This window comes from Mobula hypostoma, chromosome 18 (assembly GCF_963921235.1).
Source record: "Mobula hypostoma chromosome 18, sMobHyp1.1, whole genome shotgun sequence".
Taxonomy (NCBI): domain Eukaryota; kingdom Metazoa; phylum Chordata; class Chondrichthyes; order Myliobatiformes; family Myliobatidae; genus Mobula; species Mobula hypostoma.
The window spans coordinates 69,389,153-69,412,568 of NC_086114.1; the positions used below are offsets into that span (position 1 = coordinate 69,389,153).

Sequence of the window (23,416 nt, forward strand, 5' to 3'; positions counted from 1 at the left end):
ATGTTCTTCTTGGACACTGGTATAATCGTCGCCCTTTTGAAACCGGTGGGAACCTTTGATTGCAGCAGTGAAAGATTGAATAGTATTGATTGAAATATTCAAAGTGAAACAATATTGGCACATAAAATCAAAGAATGTTCATTAGTACTTGAAGACAAAGAACATAATGAGCAAAAGGATGGGACCAATTGATAACCAACCAAGTAACCTACATGTGGAGCCAGGGGATGTGGGTCAAGTTCTTAAAATTTTGCAGTTCTTTTGAAGAGACGGTTGATATAAGTGTTGTAATCCAAATGCAATATTGTATGGAATAAGCTTAGCAAAATCGAGAAGTAGAGCAAATCTGCAGAGAGATAGCAGGCAACTGCAGGAAACATAAAGCTGTGGTGGTAGGGGATTTTAGTTTTCCATATATTGATTGGGAATCCCATACTGTTAGGGGTCTAGATGGTTTAGAGTTTGTAAAATGTGTTCAGGAAAGTTTTCTAAATCAATATATAGAGGGACCAACTAGAGGGGATGCAATATTGGATCTCCTGTTAGGAAACGAGTTAGGACAAGTGACGGAAGTCTGTGTAGGGGAGCACTTTGGTTCCAGTGATCATAACACCATTAGTTTCAACTTGATCATGGACAAGGATAGATCTGGTCCTAGGGTTGAGGTTCTGAACTGGAAGAAGGCCAAATTTGAAGAAATGAGAAAGGATCTAAAAAGCGTGGATTGGGACAGGTTGTTCTCTGGCAAAGATGTGATCGGTAGGTGGGAAGCCTTCAAAGGAGAAATTTTGAGAGTGCAGAGTTTGTATGTTCCTGTCAGGTTTAAAGGCAAAGTGAATAGGAATAAGGAACCTTGGTTCTCAAGGGATATTGCAACTCTGATAAAGAAGAAGACATGTATAGGAAACGGAGTAAATAAGGTGCTTAAGGAGTATAAGAAGTGCAAGAAAATACTTAAGAAAGAAATCAGGAGGGCTAAAAGAAGACATGAGGTTGCCTTGGCAGTCAAAGTGAAGGATAATCCAAAGAACTTTTACAAGTATATTAAGAGCAAAAGGATTGTAAGGGATAAAATTGGTCCTCTTGAAGATCAGAGTGGTCGGCTATGTGCGGAACCAAAGGAAATGGGGGAGATCTTAAATAGGTTTTTTGCGTCTGTATTTACTAAGGAAACTGGCATGAAGTCTATGGAATTAAGGGAAACAAGTAGTGAGATCATGGAAACTGTACAGATTGAAAAGGAGGAGGTGCTTGCTGTCTTGAGGAAAATTAAAGTGGATAAATCCCCGGGACCTGACAGGGTGTTCCCTCGGACCTTGAAGGAGACTAGTGTTGAAATTGCGGGGGCCCTGACAGAAATATTTAAAATGTCGCTGTCTACAGGTGAGGTGCCGGAGGATTGGAGAGTAGCTCATGTTGTTCCGTTGTTTAAAAAAGGATCAAAAAGTAATCCTGGAAATTATAGGCCGGTAAGTTTAATGTCAGTAGTAGGTAAGTTATTGGAGGGAGTACTAAGAGACAGAATCTACAAGCATTTGAATAGATAGGGACTTATTAGGGAGAGTCAACATGGCTTTGTGCGTGGTAGGTCATGTTTGACCAATCTATTGGAGTTTTTTGAGGAGGTTACCGGGAAAGTGGATGAAGGGAAGGCAGTGGATATTGTCTGCATGGACTTCAGTAAGGCCTTTGACAAGGTCCCGCATGGGAGGTTAGTTAGGAAAATTCAGTCGCTGGGTATACATGGAGAGGTGGTAAATTGGATTAGACATTGGCTCAATGGAAGAAGCCAAAGAGTGGTAGTAGAGAATTGCTTCTCCGAGTGGAGGCCTGTGACTAGTGGTGTGCCACAGGGATCAGGGTCCATTGTTATTTGTCATCTATATCAATGATCTGGATGATAATGTGGTAAATTGGATCAGCAAATTTGCTGATGATACAAAGATTGGAGGTGTAGTAGACAGTGAGGAAGGTTTTCAGAGCCTGCAGAGGGACTTGGACCAGCTGGAAAAATGGGCTGAAAAATGGCAGATGGAGTTTAATACAGACAAGTGTGAGGTATTGCACGTTGGAAGGACAAACCAAGGTAGAACATACAGGGTTAATGGTAAGGCACTGAGGAGTGCAGTAGAACAGAGGGATCTGGGAATACAGATACAAAATTCCCTAAAAGTGGCGTCACAGCTAGATAGAGTCGTAAAGAGAGCTTTTGGTACATTGGCCTTTATTAATCAAAGTATTGAGTATAAGAGCTGGAATGTTATGATGAGGTTGTATAAGGCATTGGTGAGGCCGAATCTGGAGTATTGTGTTCAGTTTTGGTCACCAAATTACAGGAAGGATATAAATAAGGTTGAAAGAGTGCAGAGAAGGTTTACAAGGATGTTGCCAGGACTTGAGAAACTCAGTTACAGAGAAAGGTTGAATAGGTTAGGACTTTATTCCCTGGAGCGTAGAAGAATGAGGGGAGATTTGATAGAGGTATATAAAATTATGATGGGTATAGATAGAGTGAATGTAAGCAGGCTTTTTCCACTGAGGCAAGGGGAGAAAAAAGCCAGAGGACATGGGTTAAGGGTGAGGGGGGAAAAGTTTAAAGGGAACATTAGGGGGGGCTTCTTCACACAGAGAGTGGTGGGCGTATGGAATGAGCTGCCAGACGAGGTTGTAAATGCGGGTTCTTTTTTTAACATTTAAGAATAAATTGGACCGGTACATGGATGGGAGGTGTATGGAGGGATATGGTCCATGTGCAGGTCAGTGGGACTAGGCAGAAAATGGTTCGGCACAGCCAAGGAGGGCCAAAAGGCCTGTTTCTGTGCTGTAGTTTTTCTATGGTTTCATTATCCTTGGCAGTGATTAACTCAGCAGGTCGCAGCAACATATATGCAGGCGGTTAATAAATCAGAAGGAAATTGCAGTACCGGTCCTCCCTGGCTTCAGAAGTCACTGTGGGAGGGCACTGATTTTGTTTGGTTGGTTGAAGTGGTAGGAAGGAATAAGTTTAAGTTTGTGCAAAATACTTGAATCTGTTCAAACAAGTTGTATTCTGTTATGAAGTCAGATTAATCAAGGATGTTTAATGTGGTTTAAGACAAGATTGTTTCACAACAACAATTAGAATTGTCCAAGATAGCAAGTAGAATTTTTCAGTGCTATGTGTTTGTGGTCCAGTCATGGGACAGATCGTGTCCCCCATGTCTAAATGCCTCTTGGATATCACTTAGCTTTTCCTTCAACCATCTACCTTGGCAGCACGCTTGAGGGTCTACCACCTTGTTTGTATTTCATAAAACTGTCCATGCTAATGTATTATCTTCAACTCTATGCATCCCTATCTCTTACCTTTCCCCTTGCAGGTTCACTAACATGCTGTTCAAGAAAGCTATCATACATGCATTCTATGAAGTTTTCCTCAGGACTGCCTCGACCAACTCGATTTGTCCAATCAATGTGCAAGTTGAAATTCCCCATGACAACTGTGTTTCCACTTTTAACATTTAAGTTAGTTCATTCTTTATTACCTGCGCTGCTGCAGTGGTATTATTTGGTGGCCTACAGTCAACTCCCAGTGATTGTTTTTCCCTCTTAAATATTTCTAATCTTTACTCAGAGATGGACTCAGCATTCTGCTCCTTCGATCTTCCATTACCTCTCTCTATCACCTGGATCTCATCTTTATTTAAGAGCGCTACCCCACTTATCTTATTTTCCTGCCAATCCTTCCATATTACCTGAAACTCTTGGTTACCATCTCCACCTTTCTGTAATGGCCACTAAATCGTGCCCCTTTGTACTGATTTGTGTCACAAGTTCACTGACCTTATTTCATATACACGTAAAGTGTCCTTATGCTGTCCTTTTAGAATCGTGTGATCTTTGTCCTTTGTGTGTGACTTTACTGCATTCTGACTTTCCTCTTTTCTAACCTTTGCTGTGGTCTCAGCTTTGCTCCCCTGTGTTTCTGCCTGGATTTCCATCCTCTGTCATCTTGGTTTAAACCCTTCCCAGCAGCACTAGCAAACAAACCCCCTAGAATGTTGATCCCAGTTCTGTCCAGGTGTTTGTCAACTATCTGGTTTGCACAAGTCCCAACTCCCCTTGAACCAGTTACAGTACCCCAGAAAAGTGAAACCCTTGTTCCTGCATCACTGCTCAAGCCAGGCAGCCTTCTTAACTCTGCTGCTGTTTCTCCTCTGACTAGCACATGGCACGGGTAGCAATCCTGACATTATTACCTTTGAGGTCCTTCTTTTCAATTTATCTCCTCTCTCCCTGAATTCACCTTGCGGACCTCCTCCCGCTTCTTTCCTATTTCATTTGTATCATGATAGTGTTCAGTGTTCACCTTCCAGAATAGAAACATAGAAACATAGAAAATAGGTGCAGGAGTAGGCCATTCGGCCCTTCGAGCCTGCACCGCCATTTATTATGATCATGGCTGATCATCCAACTCAGAACCCCGTCCCAGCCTTCCCTCCATACCCCCTGATCCCCGTAGCCACAAGGGCCATATCTAACTCCCTCTTAAATATAGCCAATGAACTGGCCTCAACAGTTTGCTGTGGCAGAGAATTCCACAGATTCACCACTCTCTGTGTGAAGAAGTTTTTCCTAATCTCGGTCCTAAAAGGCTTCCCCTCTATCCTCAAACTGTGACCCCTCGTTCTGGACTCCCCCAACATCGGGAACAATCTTCCTGCATCTAGCCTGTCCAATCCCTTTAGGATTTTATACGTTTCAATCAGATCCCCCCTCAATCTTCTAAATTCCAACGAGTACAAGCCCAGTTCATCCAGTCTTTCTTCATATGAAAGTCCTGCCATCCCAGGAATCAATCTGGTGAACCTTCTTTGTACTCCCTCTATGGCAAGGATGTCTTTCCTCAGATTAGGGGAACAAAACTGCACACAATACTCCAGGTGTGGTCTCACCAAGGCCTTGTACTACTGCAGTAGTACCTCCCTGCTCCTGTACTCGAATCCTCTCGCTATAAATGCCAGCATACCATTTGCCTTTTTCACCGCCTGCTGTACCTGCATGCCCACTTTCAATGACTGGTGTATAATGACACCCAGGTCTCGTTGCACCTCCCCTTTTCCTAATCGGCCACCATTCAGATAATAATCTGTTTTCCTATTTTTGCCACCAAACTTCACATTTATCCACATTAAATTGCATCTGCCATGAATTTGTCCACTCACCCAACCTATCCAAGTCACTCTGCATCCTCTTAGCATCCTCCTCACAGCTAACACTGCCACCCAGCTTCGTGTCATCCGCAAACTTGGAGATGCTGCATTTAATTCCCGCATCCAAGTCATTAATATATATTGTAAACAACTGGGGTCCCAGCACTGAGCCTTGCGATATCCCACTAGTCACCGCCTGCCATTCTGAAAAGGTCCCGTTTATTCCCACTCTTTGCTTCCTGTCTGCTAACCAATTCTCCATCCACATCAATACCTTACCCCCAATACCGTGTGCTTTAAGTTTGCACACTAATCTCCTGTGTGGGACCTTGTCAAAAGCCTTTTGAAAATCCAAATATACCACATCCACTGGTCCTCCCCTATCCACCCTACTAGTTACATCCTCAAAAAATTCTATGATATTCGTCAGACGTGATTTTCCTTTCGCAAACCCATGCTGACTTTGTCCGATGATTTCACCGCTTTCCAAATGTGCTGTTATCACATCTTTGATAACTGACTCCAGCAATTTCCCCACCACCGACGTTAGGCTAACCGATCTATAATTCCCCGGTTTCTCTCTCCCTCCTTTTTTAAAAAGTGGGGTTACATTAGCTACCCTCCAATCCTCAGGAACTAGTCCAGAATCTAACGAGTTTTGAAAAATTATCACTAATGCATCCACTATTTCTTGGGCTACTTCCTTAAGCACTCTAGGATGCAGACCACCTGGCCCTGGGGATTTATCTGCCTTCAATCCCTTCAATTTACCTAACACCACTTCCCTACTAACATGTATTTCGCTCAGTTCCTCCATCTCACTGGACCCTCTGTCCCCTACTATTTCTGGAAGATTATTTATGTCCTCCTTAGTGAAGACAGAACCAAAGTAATTATTCAATTGGTCTGCCATGTCCTTGCTCCCCATAATCAATTCACCTGTTTCTGTCTGTAGGGGACCTACATTTGTCTTTACCAGTCTTTTCCTTTTTACATATCTATAAAAGCTTTTACAGTCAGTTTTTATGTTCCCCGCCAGTTTTCTCTCATAATCTTTTTTCCCCTTCCTAATTAAGCCCTTTGTTCTCCTCTGCTGAACTCTGAATTTCTCCCAGTCCTCAGGTGAGCCACTTTCTCTGGCTAATTTGTATGCTTCTTCTTTGGAATTGATACTATCCCTAATTTCTCTTGTCAGCCACGGGTGCACTACCTTACTTGATTTATTCTTTTGCCAAACTGGGATGAACAATTGTTGTAGTTCATCCATGCAACCTTTAAATGCTTGCCATTGCATATCCACCGTCAATCTTTTAAGTGTCATTTGCCAGTCTATCTTAGCTAATTCACGTTTCATACCTTCAAAGTTACCCCTCTTTAAGTTCAGGACCTTTGTTTCTGAATTAACTATGTCACTCTCCATCTTAATGAAGAATTCCACCATATTATGGTCACTCTTACCCAAGGGGCCTCTCACGACAAGATTGCTAATTAACCCTTCCTCATTGCTCAAAACCCAGTCCAGAATAGCCTGCTCTCTAGTTGGTTCCTCGACATGTTGGTTCAAAAAACCATCCTGCATACATTCCAAGAAATCCTCTTCCTCAGCACCTTTACCAATTTGGTTCACCCAATCTACATGTAAATTGAAGTCACCCATTATAACTGCTGTTCCTTTATTGCACACATTTCTAATTTCCTGTTTAATACCATCTCCGACCTCACTACTACTGTTAGGTGGCCTGTACACAACTCCCACCAGTGTCTTCTGCCCCTTAGTGTTACGCAGCTCTACCCATATGGATTCCACATCTTCCCGGCCTATGTCCTTCCTTTCTATTGCGTTAATTTCTTCTTTAACCAGCAACGCCACCCCACCTCCCCTTCCTTCATGTCTATCCCTCCTGAATATTGAATATCCCTGAACGTTGAGCTCCCATCCTTGGTCACCCTGGAGCCATGTCTCTGTGATCCCAACTATATCATAATCATTAATAACAATCTGCACTTCCAATTCATCCACCTTATTACGAATGCTCCTTGCATTGACACACAAAGCCTTCAGGCGCTCTTTTACAACTCTCTTAGCCCTTATACAATTATGTTGAAAAGTGGCCCTTTTTAATGCTTGCCCTGGATTTGTCGGCCTGCCACTTTTACTTTTGTCCTTAGTACTTTTTGCTTCTACCTTCACTTTACACCCCTCTGTCTCTCTGCACTGGTTCCCATCCCCCTGTTGTGAACTAACCTCCTCACGCCTAGCCTCATTAATTTGATTCCCACGCCCCAACCATTCTAGTTTAAAGTCACCTCAGTAGCCCCCGCTAATCTCCCTGCCAGGATATTGGTCCCCCTAGGATTCAAGTGTAACCCATCCTTTTTGTACAGGTCACGCCTGCGCCAAGAGAGGTCCCAATGATCCAAAAACTTGAATCCCTGCCTCCTGCTCCAATCCCTCAGTCACGCATTTATTCTCCACCTCATCGCATTCCTACTCTCACTGTCGCGTGGCACAGGGTAATCCCGAGATTACTACCTTTGCGGTCCTTTTTCTCAACTCCCTTCCTAGCTCCTATACTCTCCTTTCAGGACCTCTTCCCTTTTCCTACCTATGTCATTGGTACCTATATGTACCACGACCTCTGGCTCCTCACCCTCCCACTTCAGGATATCTTGGACACGATCAGAAATATCCCGGACCCTGGCACCAGGGAGGCAAACTACCATCCGGGTCTCTGGACTGCGTCCACAGAATCGCCTATCTGACCCCCTTACTATCGAGTCCCCTATCACAACTGCCCTCCTCTTCCTTGCCCTACCCTTCTGAGCTACAGGGCCGGACTCTGTGCCAGAGTAAGCTGTCCCCCCCAACTGTACTCAAACAGTACTGTTTTGCAGAATGTCTTGCAGCTGCACTAAGAGGAGCCTGACATAGCACTGGGGCGTCCCTAACCCAACACTGCTTTGCCACTCTTTTTCCTGCCCTCCTGTGCAGCAGAGCCACTCATGGTATGATGTGCCTGTACTGCTGCCTTTTCCTGAGCATCTCTTCAGCAGTTTGATCAGGGCACGACTGTGCAAGCGCATGGATGTCAGCCAGTGAGAACAGCCTAAAAGCGAGAAGAGTTTTAAAGGAGACAGCTTCATAGAGCAGGTGGAAGAGTAGAGGGAGGCAGAGTAGGAAGGCTTTGGCTCAACAGGGCTTCAGTGATAGCGGGTTGAGGCCAGGTAGGTTGCCTGTGTGGAATACAGACAGGAAGAATGTGTGTGAGGCCAGTGTTCTGTGATCGGTGTCTGATGTAGGAAGTGCGAGAGACTCCCAGCCTCCTGGACAGCCACATCTGCACCAGGTGTGTCGAGCTGCAGCTCCTTAGAAACCGCGTTATGGAACTGGAGATGCAGCTCAATGACCTTCATCTGGTCAGGGAGAGTGAGGAGGTGATAGAGAGGAGCTATAGGTAGGTAGTCACACCGGGGCCTCGCGTAACAGTCTAAAGAGGGAAGGGCAGGAATCAGATGCTAGAGAGCACCCAGTAGCTGTCCCCCTTAACAATAAGTACTCCTGCTTAAGTATTGTTGGGGGGGGGCGGGGGAACAGCCTGCCCGGGGGAAGCAACAGTGGCTGCGCCTCTGGCACAGAGTCTGACCCGGTGGCTCAGAAGGGTAGGGAAAGGAAGTGGTTGGCAGCAGCGATCGGGGACTCCATAGTTAGGGGGTCAGACAGGCGATTCTGTGGATGCAGGAAAGAAGCACAGATGGTAGTTTGCCTCCCAGGTGCCAGGGTCCGCGATGTTTCTGATCACATCCACGGTAGCTTGAAGTGGGAAGGTGAACAGCCAGAGGTCGTGGTATATATAGGTACCAACGACATAGGCAGGAAAAGGAAGGAGGTCCTGAAAGCAGACTACAGGGAGTTAGGAAGGAAGTTGAGAAGCAGGACCACAAAGGTAGTAATCTCGGGATTACTGCCTGTGCCACGCGACAGTGAGTATCGGAATAGAGTGAGGTAGAGGATAAATGCGTGGCTGAGGGATTGGAGCAGGGGGCAGGGATTCAGATTTCTGGATCATTGGGACCTGTTTTGGGGCAGGAGTGGTCTGTACAAAAAGGACGGGTTGCACTTGAATCCCAGGGGGACCAATATCCTGGTGGGGAGGTTTGCTGGGACTATTGGGGAGAATTTAAACTAGGATTGCTGGGGGGTGGAAACCAAACTGAAGAGACGGAGGAAGAGGCGGTTGGCTCACAAATAGAGAAGGCTTGGAGACAGTGCGAGAGGGAGGATAGGCAGGTGATAAAGAAGGGACGTGCTCAGACTGCTGGTTTGAGATGTGTCTATTTTAATGGGAGGAGTATTATGAACAAAGCGGATGAGCTTAGGTCATGGATCAGTACTTGGAGCTATGATGTTGTGGCCATTACAGAGACTTGGATGGCTCAGGGGCAGGAATGGCTACTTCAAGTGACAGACTTTACATGGGAGGGAGGCAAATGAGGTGGGGACGTGGCAAGGTTGATCAGAGAGAGTGTCATGGCTGCAGAAAAGGAGGAAGACATGGAGGGATTGTCTACGGAGTCTCTGTGGGTGGAAGTTAGGAACAAGAAGGGGTCAATAACTCTACTGGGTGTTTCTTATAGACCACCCTGTAGTAACAGTGACATCGAGGAGCAGATAGGGAGACAGATTCTGGAAAGGTGTAATAAAAAAAAGGATTGTCGTAGTGGGAGATTTAAATTTCCCAAATATTGATTGGTATGTACCTAGAGCGAGGGGTTTAGATGGGGTGGAGTTTGGGTGTGTTCGGGAAGGTTTCTTAACACAATATGTAGATAAGCCTACAAGAGGAGAGTCTGTACTTTTTCTGGTATTGGGAAATGAACCTGGTCAGGTGTCAGATCTCTCAGTGAGAGAGCATTTTGGAGATAGTGATTACAATTCTATCTCCTTTACCATAGCAATGGAGAGGGATAGGAGCAGCCAAGTTAGAAAACCGTTTAATTGGAGTACGGGGAAATTTGAGACTATCAGGCAGGAACTTGGAAGCATAAACTGGGAACAGATGTTCTCAGGGAAATGTACGGAAGAAATGTGCCAAATGTTCAGGGGATATTTGCGTGGAGTTCTGCATAGGTACATTCCAATGAGACAGGGTACAGGAATCGTGATGTACAAATGTAAATCTAGTCAAGAAGAAAAGAGCTTATGAAAGGTTCAAAAAACTAGGTAATGATAGAGATCTAGAAAATTGTAAGGCTAGCAGGAAGGAGCTTAAAATAGAAATTAGGAGAGCCAGAAGGGGCCATAAGAAGGCCTTGGCGGACAGAATTAAGGAAAACCCCAAGTCATTCAACAAGTACGTGAAGAGCAAGAGGATAAGACGTGAGAGAATAGGACCAATCAAGCGTGACAGTGGAAAAGTGTGTATGGAACCGGAGGAGATAGCAGAGGTACTTAATGAGTACTTTGCTTCAGTATTCACTACGGAAGAGGATCTTGCCGATTGTAGGGATGATTTACAGTGGACTGAAAAGCTTAAGCATGTAGATATTAAGAAAGAGGATGTGTTGGAGCTTTTGGAAAACGTCAAGTTGGATAAGTCACCAGGACCGGACAAAATACACCCCAGGCTATTGTGGGAGGCGAGGTTGGGGGTGTTGTGGATAGTGTGGAGAGCTGTCAGAGTTTATAGCAGGACATTGATAAGATGCAAAACTGGGCTGAGAAATGGCAGATGAAGTTCAACCCAGATAAGTGTGAGGTGGTTCATTTTGGTAGGTCAAATATGATGGCAGAATATAGTATTAATGGTAAGACTCTTGGCAGTGTGGAGGATCAGAGGGATCTTGGGGTCCGAGTCCATAGGACACTTAAAGCTGCTGCGCAGGTTGACTGTGGTTAAGAAAGCATACGGTGCTATGGCCTTCATCAATCGTGGGATTGAGTTTAAGAGCCGAGAGGTAATGTTACAGCTATACAGGACCCTGGTCAGACCCCACTTGGAGTACTGTGCTCCGTTCTGGCCCCCTCACTATAGGAAGGATGTGGAAACCATAGAAAGGGTGTAGAGGAGATTTACAAGGATGTTGCCTGGATTGGGGAGCATGCCTTATGAGAAAAGGTTGAGTGAACTCGGCCTTTTCTCCTTGGAGCAACAGAGGATGAGAGGTGACCTGATAGAGGTGTATAAGATAATGAGAGGCATTGATCATGTGAATAGTCAGAGGCTTTTTCCCCAGGGCTGAAATGGCTAGCATGAGAAGGCACAGTTTTAAGGTGCTTGGAAGTAGGTACAGAGGAGATGTCAGGGTTAAGTTTTTTGCGCAGAGAGTGGTGAGTGCGTGGAATGGGCTGCCGGTGATGGTGGTGGAGGTGGATACGACAGAGTCTTTTAAGAGACTCCTGGACATGTATATGGAGCTTAGGAAAATAGAGGGCTGTGGGTAACCCTAGGTAATTTCTAAGGTAAGTACATGTTTCGCACAGCTTTGTGGACCGAAGGGCTGTATTGTGTTGAGGGTTTTCTATGTTCTTTGTTTTCTATCTCCCCCCCCCCAATAGTATCCACTGGTGTATCTGCTTTAGAGGGGATGGCCGCAGGAGTATCCTGCACTCCCTTCCAGCTACTACTCTGCCTGTTAGCCACCCATTCCCCATTCCCTATCTTTCCCTCAGCCCTTAAACTGAAGTGTGACCAATTCACTGAATGTGTCATCCACATCGCGGGAGCTCTTAAGTGAATCCATGCACAGTTCCAGTGGTTGGCCAGGAGCTGCAGCTGGGCACACTCCTGCATACATCGTCATCAGGGACTTGAGCAGCCTTCCTGAGTTTCCACTTTGCACAGGAGGGGCTTGACTAAAAATTAGAACCTACCCTCACCTTACCTTTGAGTTTCAGCTCAATTATTCTACAGAGAATTGATTGTGTCTCAGTAAAATAAAACAATGTGTCTTCTCTATACTTGACTGTCGTTGACAATCTGAGGGCTGTGAATATTGAGCTGATTGATCTGAACTCTCTCAGTCCCAGTGCACTGGAAGATGACGAGGATGATGATGGACACACGGTGGTGGCAACGGCTCGTGGAATCTTTGACAACAATGGTGGTGTGCTGAGTTCTGTTGAGACTGGTGTGAGCATCATCATTCCAAAGGGAGCCATCGCGGAGGGAGTGGAGCAGGAAATCTACTTTAAGGTCTGCAGAGATAACAGCATCCTCCCTCCTCTGGACAAGGAGAAAGGTTTGGACACACTCCCCTCTCTGAGATGTTTAATTAATCTTTCACACCTTGTGTTGAACAATTTGAAGTGACTCAGCAGTTTCTGAAAGCTTGCTTTCTTATCGCTATCCTCAGGGGATTTGACAAAGAATTTAATTAAATATAAAGTCATTTGTTAAACTTCTTTAGGAAATTAGAGGCTGTTATTCCAGTGTCAAAAGATGTTTCTGTACGTATGTGACAGCACAGACTCCACTGCAGCTTTCCATGTCGTTGGATGGATGCTGATCTTGTTCTCGAAAAAGGGGATGTTTTGGAGCACTTCTTCAGTACTGCACACACCTGTATTACATCTGGACCATAGTTTTTACTGTAGCCAGTGCTTTCAGCTGAGCTGTTGACTTATATTGCTGGAGACTTGATTGCGAAGTGTTAGGCAACTCAGGAGCTGAAATAGAACATTACTGGACTCTTCAGCTGAACATGACTGTAATATCATCTCCCTCTCCCCTCTGGTGTCTCTGTGTGTAACCTCACTGTATTGGGCTGTTGGCTCTGCTCCAGTTCAGCTGGTGATCTGCTTCAAAGATGTATGGCGGGTGGGTACACTCATGGAGGTGGACACAGAATGGACAGACTGGAGCTGTTGGATGGTAGGGGAGGGGAGAGTGGACCATGGGAAAAGGGGAAGGAGGGGCACGGGGGGGGTGATAGACAGGTGAGGAGAAGAGGTAAGAGGCCAAAGTGGGGAATTGAAGAAGAGGGAAGGGGAGGGGCAAAAAATTACCAGAAGTTGGTGAAATCAATATTCATGCCATCAGATCAGAGGCTATCTGGACAGAATTTGAGGCATTACTCCTCCAACCCAAGAACCTGATGGATGAACAGCGATTTTTTGCAAACTTCCAGTAATCTATTTTCCTCTCCCTCTTACCACTTCTCCTCACCTGCCTATCGCCTCCCCCTGGTGCCCCTCCCCCTTCTATTTCTCCCACGGCCTACTCTTCTCTGTTATCAGATTCCTTCTTCTCTAGCCCTTTACATTTTCCACCAATCACCTCCTAACTTAGTTCATTCCCCAACCCCCACCACCTGGCTTCACCTATCCTCATCTCCCTTCCCCCACCATCTTATACTTGCGGCATCTTTCCCAATGAAGGATCTTAGCCTGAAATGTTGCCTGTTTATTCATTTTCATACAAGCCTAACCTGCTGAGTTTGTCTTTTGTGCTCTGTTTAGGTGAAACACTCCTGAGCCCGCTGGTAATGTGTGGACCCCATGGCTTGAAGTTCCTGAAGCCTGTGGAGCTACGGCTGCCTCATTGTGCATCTATGACTCCAGATGGTTGGTCTTTTGCTCTAAAATCCTCTGACTCCTCGTCGGGTATGCTGCCCTTGCTTTTTCTCCTCCCAATGCTTGTTTTTTTTCTCTCTCCCTCTCTCTCCCCATCTTCCCCGCCCCATTTCCTCTTTCTCCCTCTGTCTCTCCCTTTTTTTTAATCCATTGACTTGTCTCGTCTCATTTGAAGTTTATTTATGTCATATTACTTAATTCCATCCACTGCAGAGGAAGCATATTCCACAGATAAGTGTTGATTGCCTGGTATTATTTATTATAGAAGCTGTTGTGGTCATTAAGCAGAATGAGCCGAAGCCCTCATCGAGAAAGATGGCAGATGGTCACATTGAAATGTGCAATGTCTTTGAGGGGGTTAAAAGATATGGAATGCATTCCTTTTTCTTAGACATAGGATTTAGGAGCAGGGTGATGATGCTGAAACTATGAACATCTCTCATTGGGTAGTAACTCAAGTGTTGTGCACCTGTCTAGTTAGCACATGACAGGAACAGTGTGCTTCTACTGGAGGCTGCAATGGTTTGAGGATGTAAATTTGTACTATGGACAAAAGATAAGCTTGGTGGTTTCCTTTGAGATGGGGCAGTCTAAGGTAAGATTTAATTGAGTGTATAAAACTGAGTGATCAAAACAGAGTAAATAAGAAGGATCTATTTTTCTTTGGTGAGTTGAAAAAAACAGAAGCTTTAAAGTTAATATGTCTGCATGAGAGGGAAAGTGGGAAATCTACTTCACCCAGGGGTGGTAGTAGTTTGGAAGTCACTATGAAACACTTGAACTGTGTTGTGTCGTTGAGGCCCTGAGACCTACAAAGCTACAGATCCAGTGGTGGAGGGTGGAGTTAGGCCACTGGCAGATGCCATGGCTGCATTTTTTGTCAGAAATGTTTCATGATTCTGTCACCCCTCAGCCCCAGCTTTCCTATTTATGATTTTTTTTCAAGTAAGTTGTTTCTTAAATAGTAATGTGCCTGAACACTGAGTTTACAGTTTCACTTTGTGGATGGTTAAGTTTTACTTCTACTGTCAAGTCACAAGGAAAGGTCTTTAATGTGAAATGTGGACAAGCTGAGAAACTCTTGGAATTGAGAAATGAGCTCAGTACTGACTAAACTTTTATTAAGATGTAGTCAGGGTATTGAAGGGGGAAGCAGTGTTTGGAGCCTCTAATGAGGAAGTATTTTATTGCGCATTGCAGCTCATAAAGCTGTATGTTTCTTTTTTCCAGGTGACCCTAAGAGCTGGCAGAACAAATCAATCCCAGGAGACCCTAATTATCATGTGGGAACAAACTGTGTTTCAGTACTGATTGATCACTTTTGAGGGTGGCCAGCAGTAACACCGGCATGCTTAGCAGTGGATGGAGCACAGGTTTAAGCAATAGCTTCTTTTCACACAGTCATGTACGGTTGTGTGATAGCCTAAAATTTACATTCTAAATGCAGTGATTGGGACTGCAGGTAAGCTTGCAATGAAACAGCAAGTGTGAACTGTAACGTTTCCCCAGTTCCTGTGTTAACCAGCACCTATGCCTTGGCATTTATAGCTATCATTTACAATACTAAAAAGATTTTTCTATAACTTTGCAGCCTTTACATGTTTATATGGATAACCATATTTCAGTTTAAATGTAGAAGTTACATTTCTATGACCTTTAGTTATGAAGAGCTACTTGACTTTGAATGACCTGGCTGGCAGGTACATTCTAGTGAGGTGGCAGCCTGCTGTGCTGTGGGATTGGTAGATGTCAATGAGGTCTGTGGCTGTATATAAACCCCAATATCACCTTGCAGCTTTGTTTGTAAATTAACATTTTTTATGTCTTATTTTGTATAAAACAAACTGAAAACACTTTCTAAAGAAGATCTTTATATTCTGCCGTTGAGGGGCCTTTTGAGCAGTTGTAAAATTTTGCAGCAATAAAATCAATACTAAAGTTTAAAACAAAATCACTCAAGTTTTTGCAACTTTGCATTAATGCTGCTGTATTCTTTAGAATGACTTGTCTGTGTAAAGGCATGGGTCCTTTATAATTTAAGGCAATGTTTGAGAATGTAGGCGTGCAGTGAGTGAGATCTATCAAGTGTATCTCTGGATGAAGTGACAGATTACTGTACTGTGTGTCCCAAAGTGTATTTTTGTACTAATAGACAATATATTCTGGCACAGCAGTACGTGGCTAGCTGGCGATTCTAACACAGCATCTGTTAATCACTTCACATTGACATGTGACTGACTTATTTCCTGAAGTTACTCAAACTACACCTTTCTTAATATACCACTATTATTGAATAAAAACATTTTTAAGATACTAAGTCGTTGTCCTTTGTTTGTCTGCTCCATTCACGTGTTTCTTCCTGAAGACACTGACTGTCCCTCGAGTGCATTCCCATGTGAAGAGGCAGTGTATTGCACTGTCCAGTTGAAGAGAGCTGGACCCAGTAAATTGCCCATGAGTGAACCCAGGGAGAGTGTAACAACAGGAAAGGCGTAGTCGCTCAGTGCAGCTTCAGTTTTGCAGCCGGTGGGAGCTCCTTACACCAAAATCTGATTTAGTTCCTAGTTTGTCCTGGATTAGGCGTATCACTTACTAGGCTCATGGAGTTCTTCCTGTGACACAGATCAGGTCATGTTCCTGTGGAGTTTATTCCTTATAATGCTCATTTAGCAGCAACATCCAGTAACACCAGCAAGGAGGCAGCAGTTTAAACAACACACAGTAGAGATGTAATGAACTTGTGGACCATTACACCACTGCCCCGGAGGCATTCCGTTTTGTCTTTGTGATTCCCAAACCCTGCTCTCCTGGCAATCCCTGCATTCACATAAGTAACGTCAGATAATGTCCTCTTCTCCCACACAGGATGTTCCTCCCATTGTCCCTGAATAAAATCTGCTATGGCATGATGAATGCTACAATGTGGAACACATTGCCTGGTGATTCTCTCTTTTTGTCAGCAAACCCCATCTTCACTTTGTTTTCGGTAACGGGAATAATGTCCAGCTTAGAAGCAGCTCCCAGCCTGGGGGTTTATCAAAGATCACAGGCTTGGAGCATTTTAATAGATAATGGATTGCAAAAACATCATGTGTGTGGGTTTGTGGTTTGTGTGTTGTCTGGCAGTTCCTTGAACATCCTTGACTCTCTGAAAGAAGTTGTCTCTGCCATCGTGACGTTTAGGTACATTTCACTGAGCCAGTGTCAGCAAGAAAGTAAGGAACCACTTCTGTCAATTGGTGGAGATAATTCAAATGTATGTTAATAAGCAAAGAGCTCATTGACACTGTGTTAGAGCCACTCTTCTCATGCACAGTGCAGAAATAAACAGTTGAGGATGTAGCACATCCATGCCAGTGTGGCCGAAAGTTGTGCTGAAGTAGGCGCAGTTTGGGGACTGATAGTTTGCCCTGGATATCCACAGGAGGCACTGATCGGGTTGTGATTTGCCTCGGCCTTCCTGGTTCTGAGATGCCTGATGAGGCCATTATGGGACTTGAGGTAGCAGGTGGTGTGCACTGAATGCACCAACTCTGCTCTTAAAGCATCTTGAATGGTAGAACAAGAACACCACAACAATGTTAACCTCCTCTTTAAGGTATCATGGCCCAGGGATCCCCAAGTCAGTGGAAATGTTGTATTTTTTCCCCAGAGATACAGAACACGTCTGATTATCTCTTCCCATGACAGGGTCCGGAATGGTGTCTGTTTTGGGATCTGGCATCTGAATGCCAAAGACCTACTGAATGTTGAGAGGACTATATAAACCTTGGTTCTCAAGGGATATTGCAACTCTGATAAAGAAGAAGAAGGAGTTGTATGAAATGTATAGGAAACGGGGTAAATCAGGGAGTATAAGAAGTGCAAGAATATACTTAAGAAAGAAATCAGGAGGGCAAAAAGAAGACATGAGGTTGCCTTGGCAGTCAAAGTGAAGGATAATCCAAAGAGCTTTTACAGGTATATTAAGAGCAAAAGGATTGTAAGGGATAAAATTGGTCCTCTTGAAGATCAGAGTGGTCGACTTTGTGCAGAACCAAAGGAAATGGGGGAGATCTTAAATAGGATTTTTGCATCTGTATTTACTAAGGAAGCTGGCATGAAATCTGTGGAACTGAGGGAATCAAGTAGTGAGACCATGGCAACTGTACAGATTGAAAAGGAGGAGGTGCTTGCTGTCTTGAGGAAAATTAAAGTGGATAAATCCCCGGGACCTGACAGGGTGTTCCCTCGGACCTTGAAGGAAAATAGTGTTGAAATTGTGGGGGCCCTGGCAGAAATATTTTAAATGTCGCTGTCTACGGGTGAGGTGCCGGAGGATTGGAGAGTGGCTCATGTTGTTCTGTTGTTTAAAAAAGGATCGAAAAGTAATCCGGGAAATTATAGGCCGGTGAGTTTAACGTCAGTAGTAGGTAAGTTATTGGAGGGAGTACTAAGAGACAGAATCTACAAGCATTTGGATAGACAGGGGCTTATTAGGGAGAGTCAACATGGCTTTGTGCGTGGTAGGTCATGTTTGACCAATCTGTTGGAGTTTTTTGAGGAGGTTACCAGGAAAGTGGATGAAGGGAAGGCAGTGGATATTGTCAACATGGACTTAAGTAAGGCCTTTGACAAGGTCCTGCATGGGAGGTTAGTTAGGAAAATTCAGTCACTAGGTATACATGGAGAGGTGGTAAATTGGATTGGACATTGGCTCGATGGAAGAACCCAGAGAGTGGTGGTAGAAAATTGCTTTTCTGAGTGGAGGCCTGTGACTAGTGGTGTGCCACAGGGATCAGTGCTGGGTCCATTGTTATTTGTCATCTATATCAATGATCTGGATGATAATGTGGTAAATTGGATCAGCAAGTTTGCTGATGATACAAAGATTGGAGGTGTAGTAGACAGTGAGGAAGGTTTTCAGAGCCTGCAGAGGGATTTGGACCAGCTGGAAAAATGGGCTGAAAAATGGCAGATGGAGTTTAATGCAGACAAGTGTGAGGTATTGCATGTTGGAAGGACAAACCAACGTAGAACATACAGGGTTAATGGTATGGCACTGAGGAGTGCAGTGGAACAGAGGGATCTGGGAATACAGATACAAAATTCCCTAAAAGTGGCGTCACAGGTAGATAGGGTCGTAAAGAGAGCTTTTGGTACATTGGCCTTTATTAATCTAAGTATTGAGTATAAGAGCTGGAATGTTATGATGAGGTTGTATAAGGCATTGGTGAGGCCGAATCTGGAGTATTGTGTTCAGTTTTGGTCACCAAATTACAGGAAGGATATAAATAAGGTTGAAAGAGTGCAGAGAAGGTTTACAAGGATGTTGCCGGGACTTGAGAAACTCAGTTACAGAGAAAGGTTGAATAGGTTAGGACTTTATTCCCTGGAGTGTAAAAGAATGAGGGGAGATTTGATAGAGGTATATAAAATTATGATGGGTATAGATAGAGTGAATGTAAGCAGGCTTTTTCCACCGAGGCAAGGGGAGAAAAAAGCCAGAGGACATGGGTTAAGGGTGAGGGGGGAAAAGTTTAAAGGGAACGTTAGAGGGGGCTTCTTCACACAGAGAGTGGTGGGAGTATGGAATGAGCTGCCAGACGAGGTGATAAATGCAGGTTCTTTTTTAACATTTAAGAATAAATTGGACAGATAATGGATGGGAGGTGTATGGAGGGATATGGTCCGTGTGCAGGTCAGTGGGACTAGGCAGAAAATGGTTCGGCACAGCCAAGAAGGGCCAAAGGGCCTGTTTCTGTGCTGTAGTTTCTATGATTCTATGGTTCTATATAGGGTGGATGTGGAGAGGATGTTTTCTCTGATGGGTGTATCCAGAACTCGATGGCACAACCTCAAAATTGAAGGGCGACCTTTTAGATCAGAGGTAAGGAGGATTTTCTTCTTAGCCAGAGCGTATTGAATCTGTGGAATGCTCTGCCATAGACTGCACTGGAGACCAAATCAGTGGGTATATTTAAGGTGGAAATTGAAAGTTTCCTGATCGATCAGGGCATCAAAGGATATGGCAAGAAGGCAGGAAAATGGGGTTAAGTGGGATCTGGGATCAACCATGAAGCAATGGCAGAGCAGACTTGATGGGCTGAATGGCCTAATTCTGCTCCTATGTCTTATGGTCTTGTGGCTCCTCCTATCTAAGCCAGTGATTGTGAACTAATGAAGCAAATTTTAAGCTTTCTATAATTCCAAGAAGAAGCCTGCCCTCTGGGGAGCTCAGCTTGGAAACTCTGTCCACAGCAGTAACATCTAGATGATAGAATCCTTACTTGCTGGGAAACAGTTGAACGTTGTAACTTCATGAAACCATAAGACATAGGAGCAGAATTAAGCCATTTGACACATTGAATAGCCCTCCACCATTCCATCATGACTAATTTATTATCCCACTTTCCCACCTTCCCCCGTAACCTTTGACGCTCTGACTAATCAAGAAAGTATGAACCTGTGCTTAAAAAATGCACAATAACAGCCGTCTGTGGCAATGAATTCCACAGATTCAACACCCTCTGGCTAAAGACACTGAGCCTGCACTGAACTGATATTGAGCAAATAACCGTGAACCCCTGCAGGTCTTGAAGTCTGGTTGTATACACATGTACAACTTAGGGTTTCCTTTCCCTATCCACATTCAGGTTGTCATGATGCACATCACAACTCGGAAAAGCTTTGTAAATACAATTACTGCAACTGGGAAATGCAGCAATATTAATATTGTAGATAGTTCATTAGATATTAAAGTGATGCAGATAAACAGCTTCTGTTCTTTCAGACTTGCTGCTTCTGGAGTGTTCACCATTTTATTACTTTTAGCAATTTAGAAATGCTTGGAAATAGTTTGGTGTCACATGATCAGTACTTTCTTCACAGATACAGGTGGTGTCCAACTGGGGTTTGTGGGAAAATAATTAACCAACTAGATCGTATGGTTGGTATGCAGATGCTGGGAACCTGAAATTAATTACTGGAAATACTCGTTAGGCAAGGCAGTATCTTTGGAGAGACAAATACTTCAGCTCCATCACCCTTATCAGAACTAAGTTAGAAATGAAACACGATTTAGATAGCGAAGAATTGGGAGGGATGAAGATAAATGATTGTCTCTGATGCCCGGAACCCCATTGACAGCAGTGATGAGAGTACTGGTTAATGGAGTATTCATCACATTTTTAACAACTTATTTCTGTTATTAATTTAGATTGCCAGTAGCTGTACTGTTTTGTTGAATTCGCAATCACTTCTCTCCTAGGAGGCCAAAACTCTCCTCTGCTCTTTGGCCGGATGTTTGTCACCCTTTTTACCCTCAGTGGTTTCTTTCTCTTCTAGCCTTTAATTCCAGAGCTTTCTTCCGCAGCCGCATCACTTTACGGATAGCTGCATTATTTCAACCCATCTTATCCTTATTCCATTTATTACTTAAAATTATTTTTCACCGAGGGACCAGTTACAACACAGAAGAAATGGGCGGTATACCATCAGGGAAGGAGGTACAAGAGCCTGGAGGCACACACACTCAATGATTTAGGAACATCTTTCCCTCTACCATCAGATTTCTGAATGGACATTGAACCCATCAACACACCTCACTACTTATTTTTCTCTTTTTGCACTGCTTACTTAACTTATATACATGTATATATATTTATTGTAAATAAATCGAGAGTGAATGAAATCGGATCATGGTTGGGAAGGGAAGGGGAGTGAAGCCCCGGCCCTCGCCACGCCCATGTCACACTTGACTTCAGCCCCTTGTCCCAGGAGTGAGCTGCCGGACGCCCGTCTTCTGTCTCCCGCTGAGGCGATGCCTGGCTGCTGCTTTTCTCTTTAATTAGGCCCTGCCGTATCCTGACACCAGGGACGCCCAGATGGCATTCAGATGCCTGATCATCGCTACCCTGGTGCTCACCGTGTCAGCCACTCGAGCCTGGTGGAGACCCCGGGGCTGCACCGTGTCCACCGGGGGGGGGGAGCGGGTGGGAATCAATAATGTGGGGGAGCCCCAACTCGGGAGACCAGTCCGCCTCTGGGTTAACTACCCAACAGCAGAGGAAGAATTACCACCCATCACCTGAGGGGACGCCCCCTCACCTCTGGGGTAACATCCAAGCTGCTTCGGAAGCCCCTATCTGTGGGATAACTAAGCCTGGGAAGGCTCCTGCCCCTGTGGGGCAGGGGAGTATCTATAGAAGCGGTGGTTTACTAGTGGATTCAGGTGCAGGTGAGGCTTCTTCACAATGTTAAAGCCTCTGAGCAGACAAGCCCCACAATTATCCCCAGAGTGTTGCCTTTATCTGAGAGAATGGGGAAGGGGGGAGGAGCAAGACAAGATCAGTCACGGATTCATCAACCTCCATCTGGATTCTCAGTTCTGGCACTGGTGAGACAGATCTGTGTGTGAGTAACCCAGATATGAAGGAGCTGAGGGGAGTACAGTGTGAAAAAAAAATGTGAAGCTAAATACTAGACTAGAAGAAGTACAGGTGGATCAGGCAATTTGGATGAACTTTATTCCAGGAGGAATACAGCTACCTTACTAAAATTATATTAAATACATCTTACTGCAATTAAATTAGCCCTTGTGGAGATTGCAGCTGGGTACTGTGTACTATTTTTGTTTTATCTAATATTTCCATTCCAGGACTGTAGCGAAGATTCACCTGGGATGATGGGTCTGTTGCATGGTGAGAGGTTAACTAGGTTAAGATGCTATACAGAATCAGAATTGGATGCATTACATCTGACATATGTCCCCCCAGCCCTGACCCCCAACTCTTTCCCCTGCTCTGCCTTCATGATCTGTTCATCACTCACACATTCCTCCCAACCGTTTCCGTCCTCACTTCCTCAACTTCAGCCCCTAGTTACTTCTACTTATCAGCTCTCAGCTTGTAACATAATTTGCACTCTCCCCCTCCCCTGACTATCACCACCTCCCCTCAGTAGGGTTCATCTATGACCTGCAAACCTTCTCCGCCCCTTCCTTCCACCTTTTTATACTGGTTATCTCCCTTCTTTCTTTCAACGCATGATGCAGCATCCCAACCAGAATCACGAAATGTCCAGTTCCCTCCATAGATGCTGCCTGGATTAGCTGAGTTCTTCCAGCATTGTGCGTTGTTCACAGAGGATACAGATTTCATGATTTTTTTTATTGCCGCTCAATGCTGAAAACCTGCAGTAATAAAACAAAAGCAGCAGGAGCCAGTGGGTTGAACTGCAGCTGTGGAGAGAGGAACAGTTAACCAAGTTCACAGTTCCTCTCTCCAGTCATTCTACCTGAGCTGTTGAGTGTGTCCAGCAGATTTTGTTTTCATTGCAGAGAGTGTCCTAGTACGGGAACACCATCTGAAAGCAGGATCAGCATGCCTGGGATTGTGTGCTGACATTGGTCGGTGAACATGAGTTTGTGCGTTATGGGAAAATGTAATAGCTGTAGTCCCTGAACCTGGCTCTGCTCATGTTGGCAAAGCAAGTTATTGGGTGGCAGTGATAAATGGTGTACTTTCTGTTCCTTTGTTCAGCCTGCATCAAGGCAGGAAGTCCACATCACCCTCTCTGATCATGTCTGAGGCTAGCAGGTTGCTCTAATTCCCTCTCCTCCAGTCTGTCCCTCTCGTCAATCATCCTTGAATTGACTTTATTTCTTACATCC

At 44.5% G+C, this 23,416-nt stretch overlaps 1 protein-coding gene across 6 annotated transcripts in view; it reads left to right on the top strand.

Annotated features, from left to right (window-relative positions):
- Positions 1-16,073, top strand: part of tjp1a (tight junction protein 1a) — a 210,311-nt gene extending 194,238 nt beyond the window's left edge. For 5 of the 6 annotated variants that reach the window (XM_063071083.1, XM_063071081.1, XM_063071086.1 and 2 more), the window contains 3 exons: positions 12,214-12,431; positions 13,651-13,794; positions 14,995-16,073. In XM_063071083.1, the coding sequence (XP_062927153.1) occupies positions 12,214-12,431; positions 13,651-13,794; positions 14,995-15,089 (457 nt within the window). In that variant the 3' untranslated portion in view covers positions 15,090-16,073. The remainder of the gene's footprint in view (positions 1-12,213; positions 12,432-13,650; positions 13,795-14,994) is intronic. The other variant, XM_063071082.1, reaches the window with a different exon arrangement.
- The last annotated feature ends 7,343 nt before the right edge of the window (positions 16,074-23,416 follow it).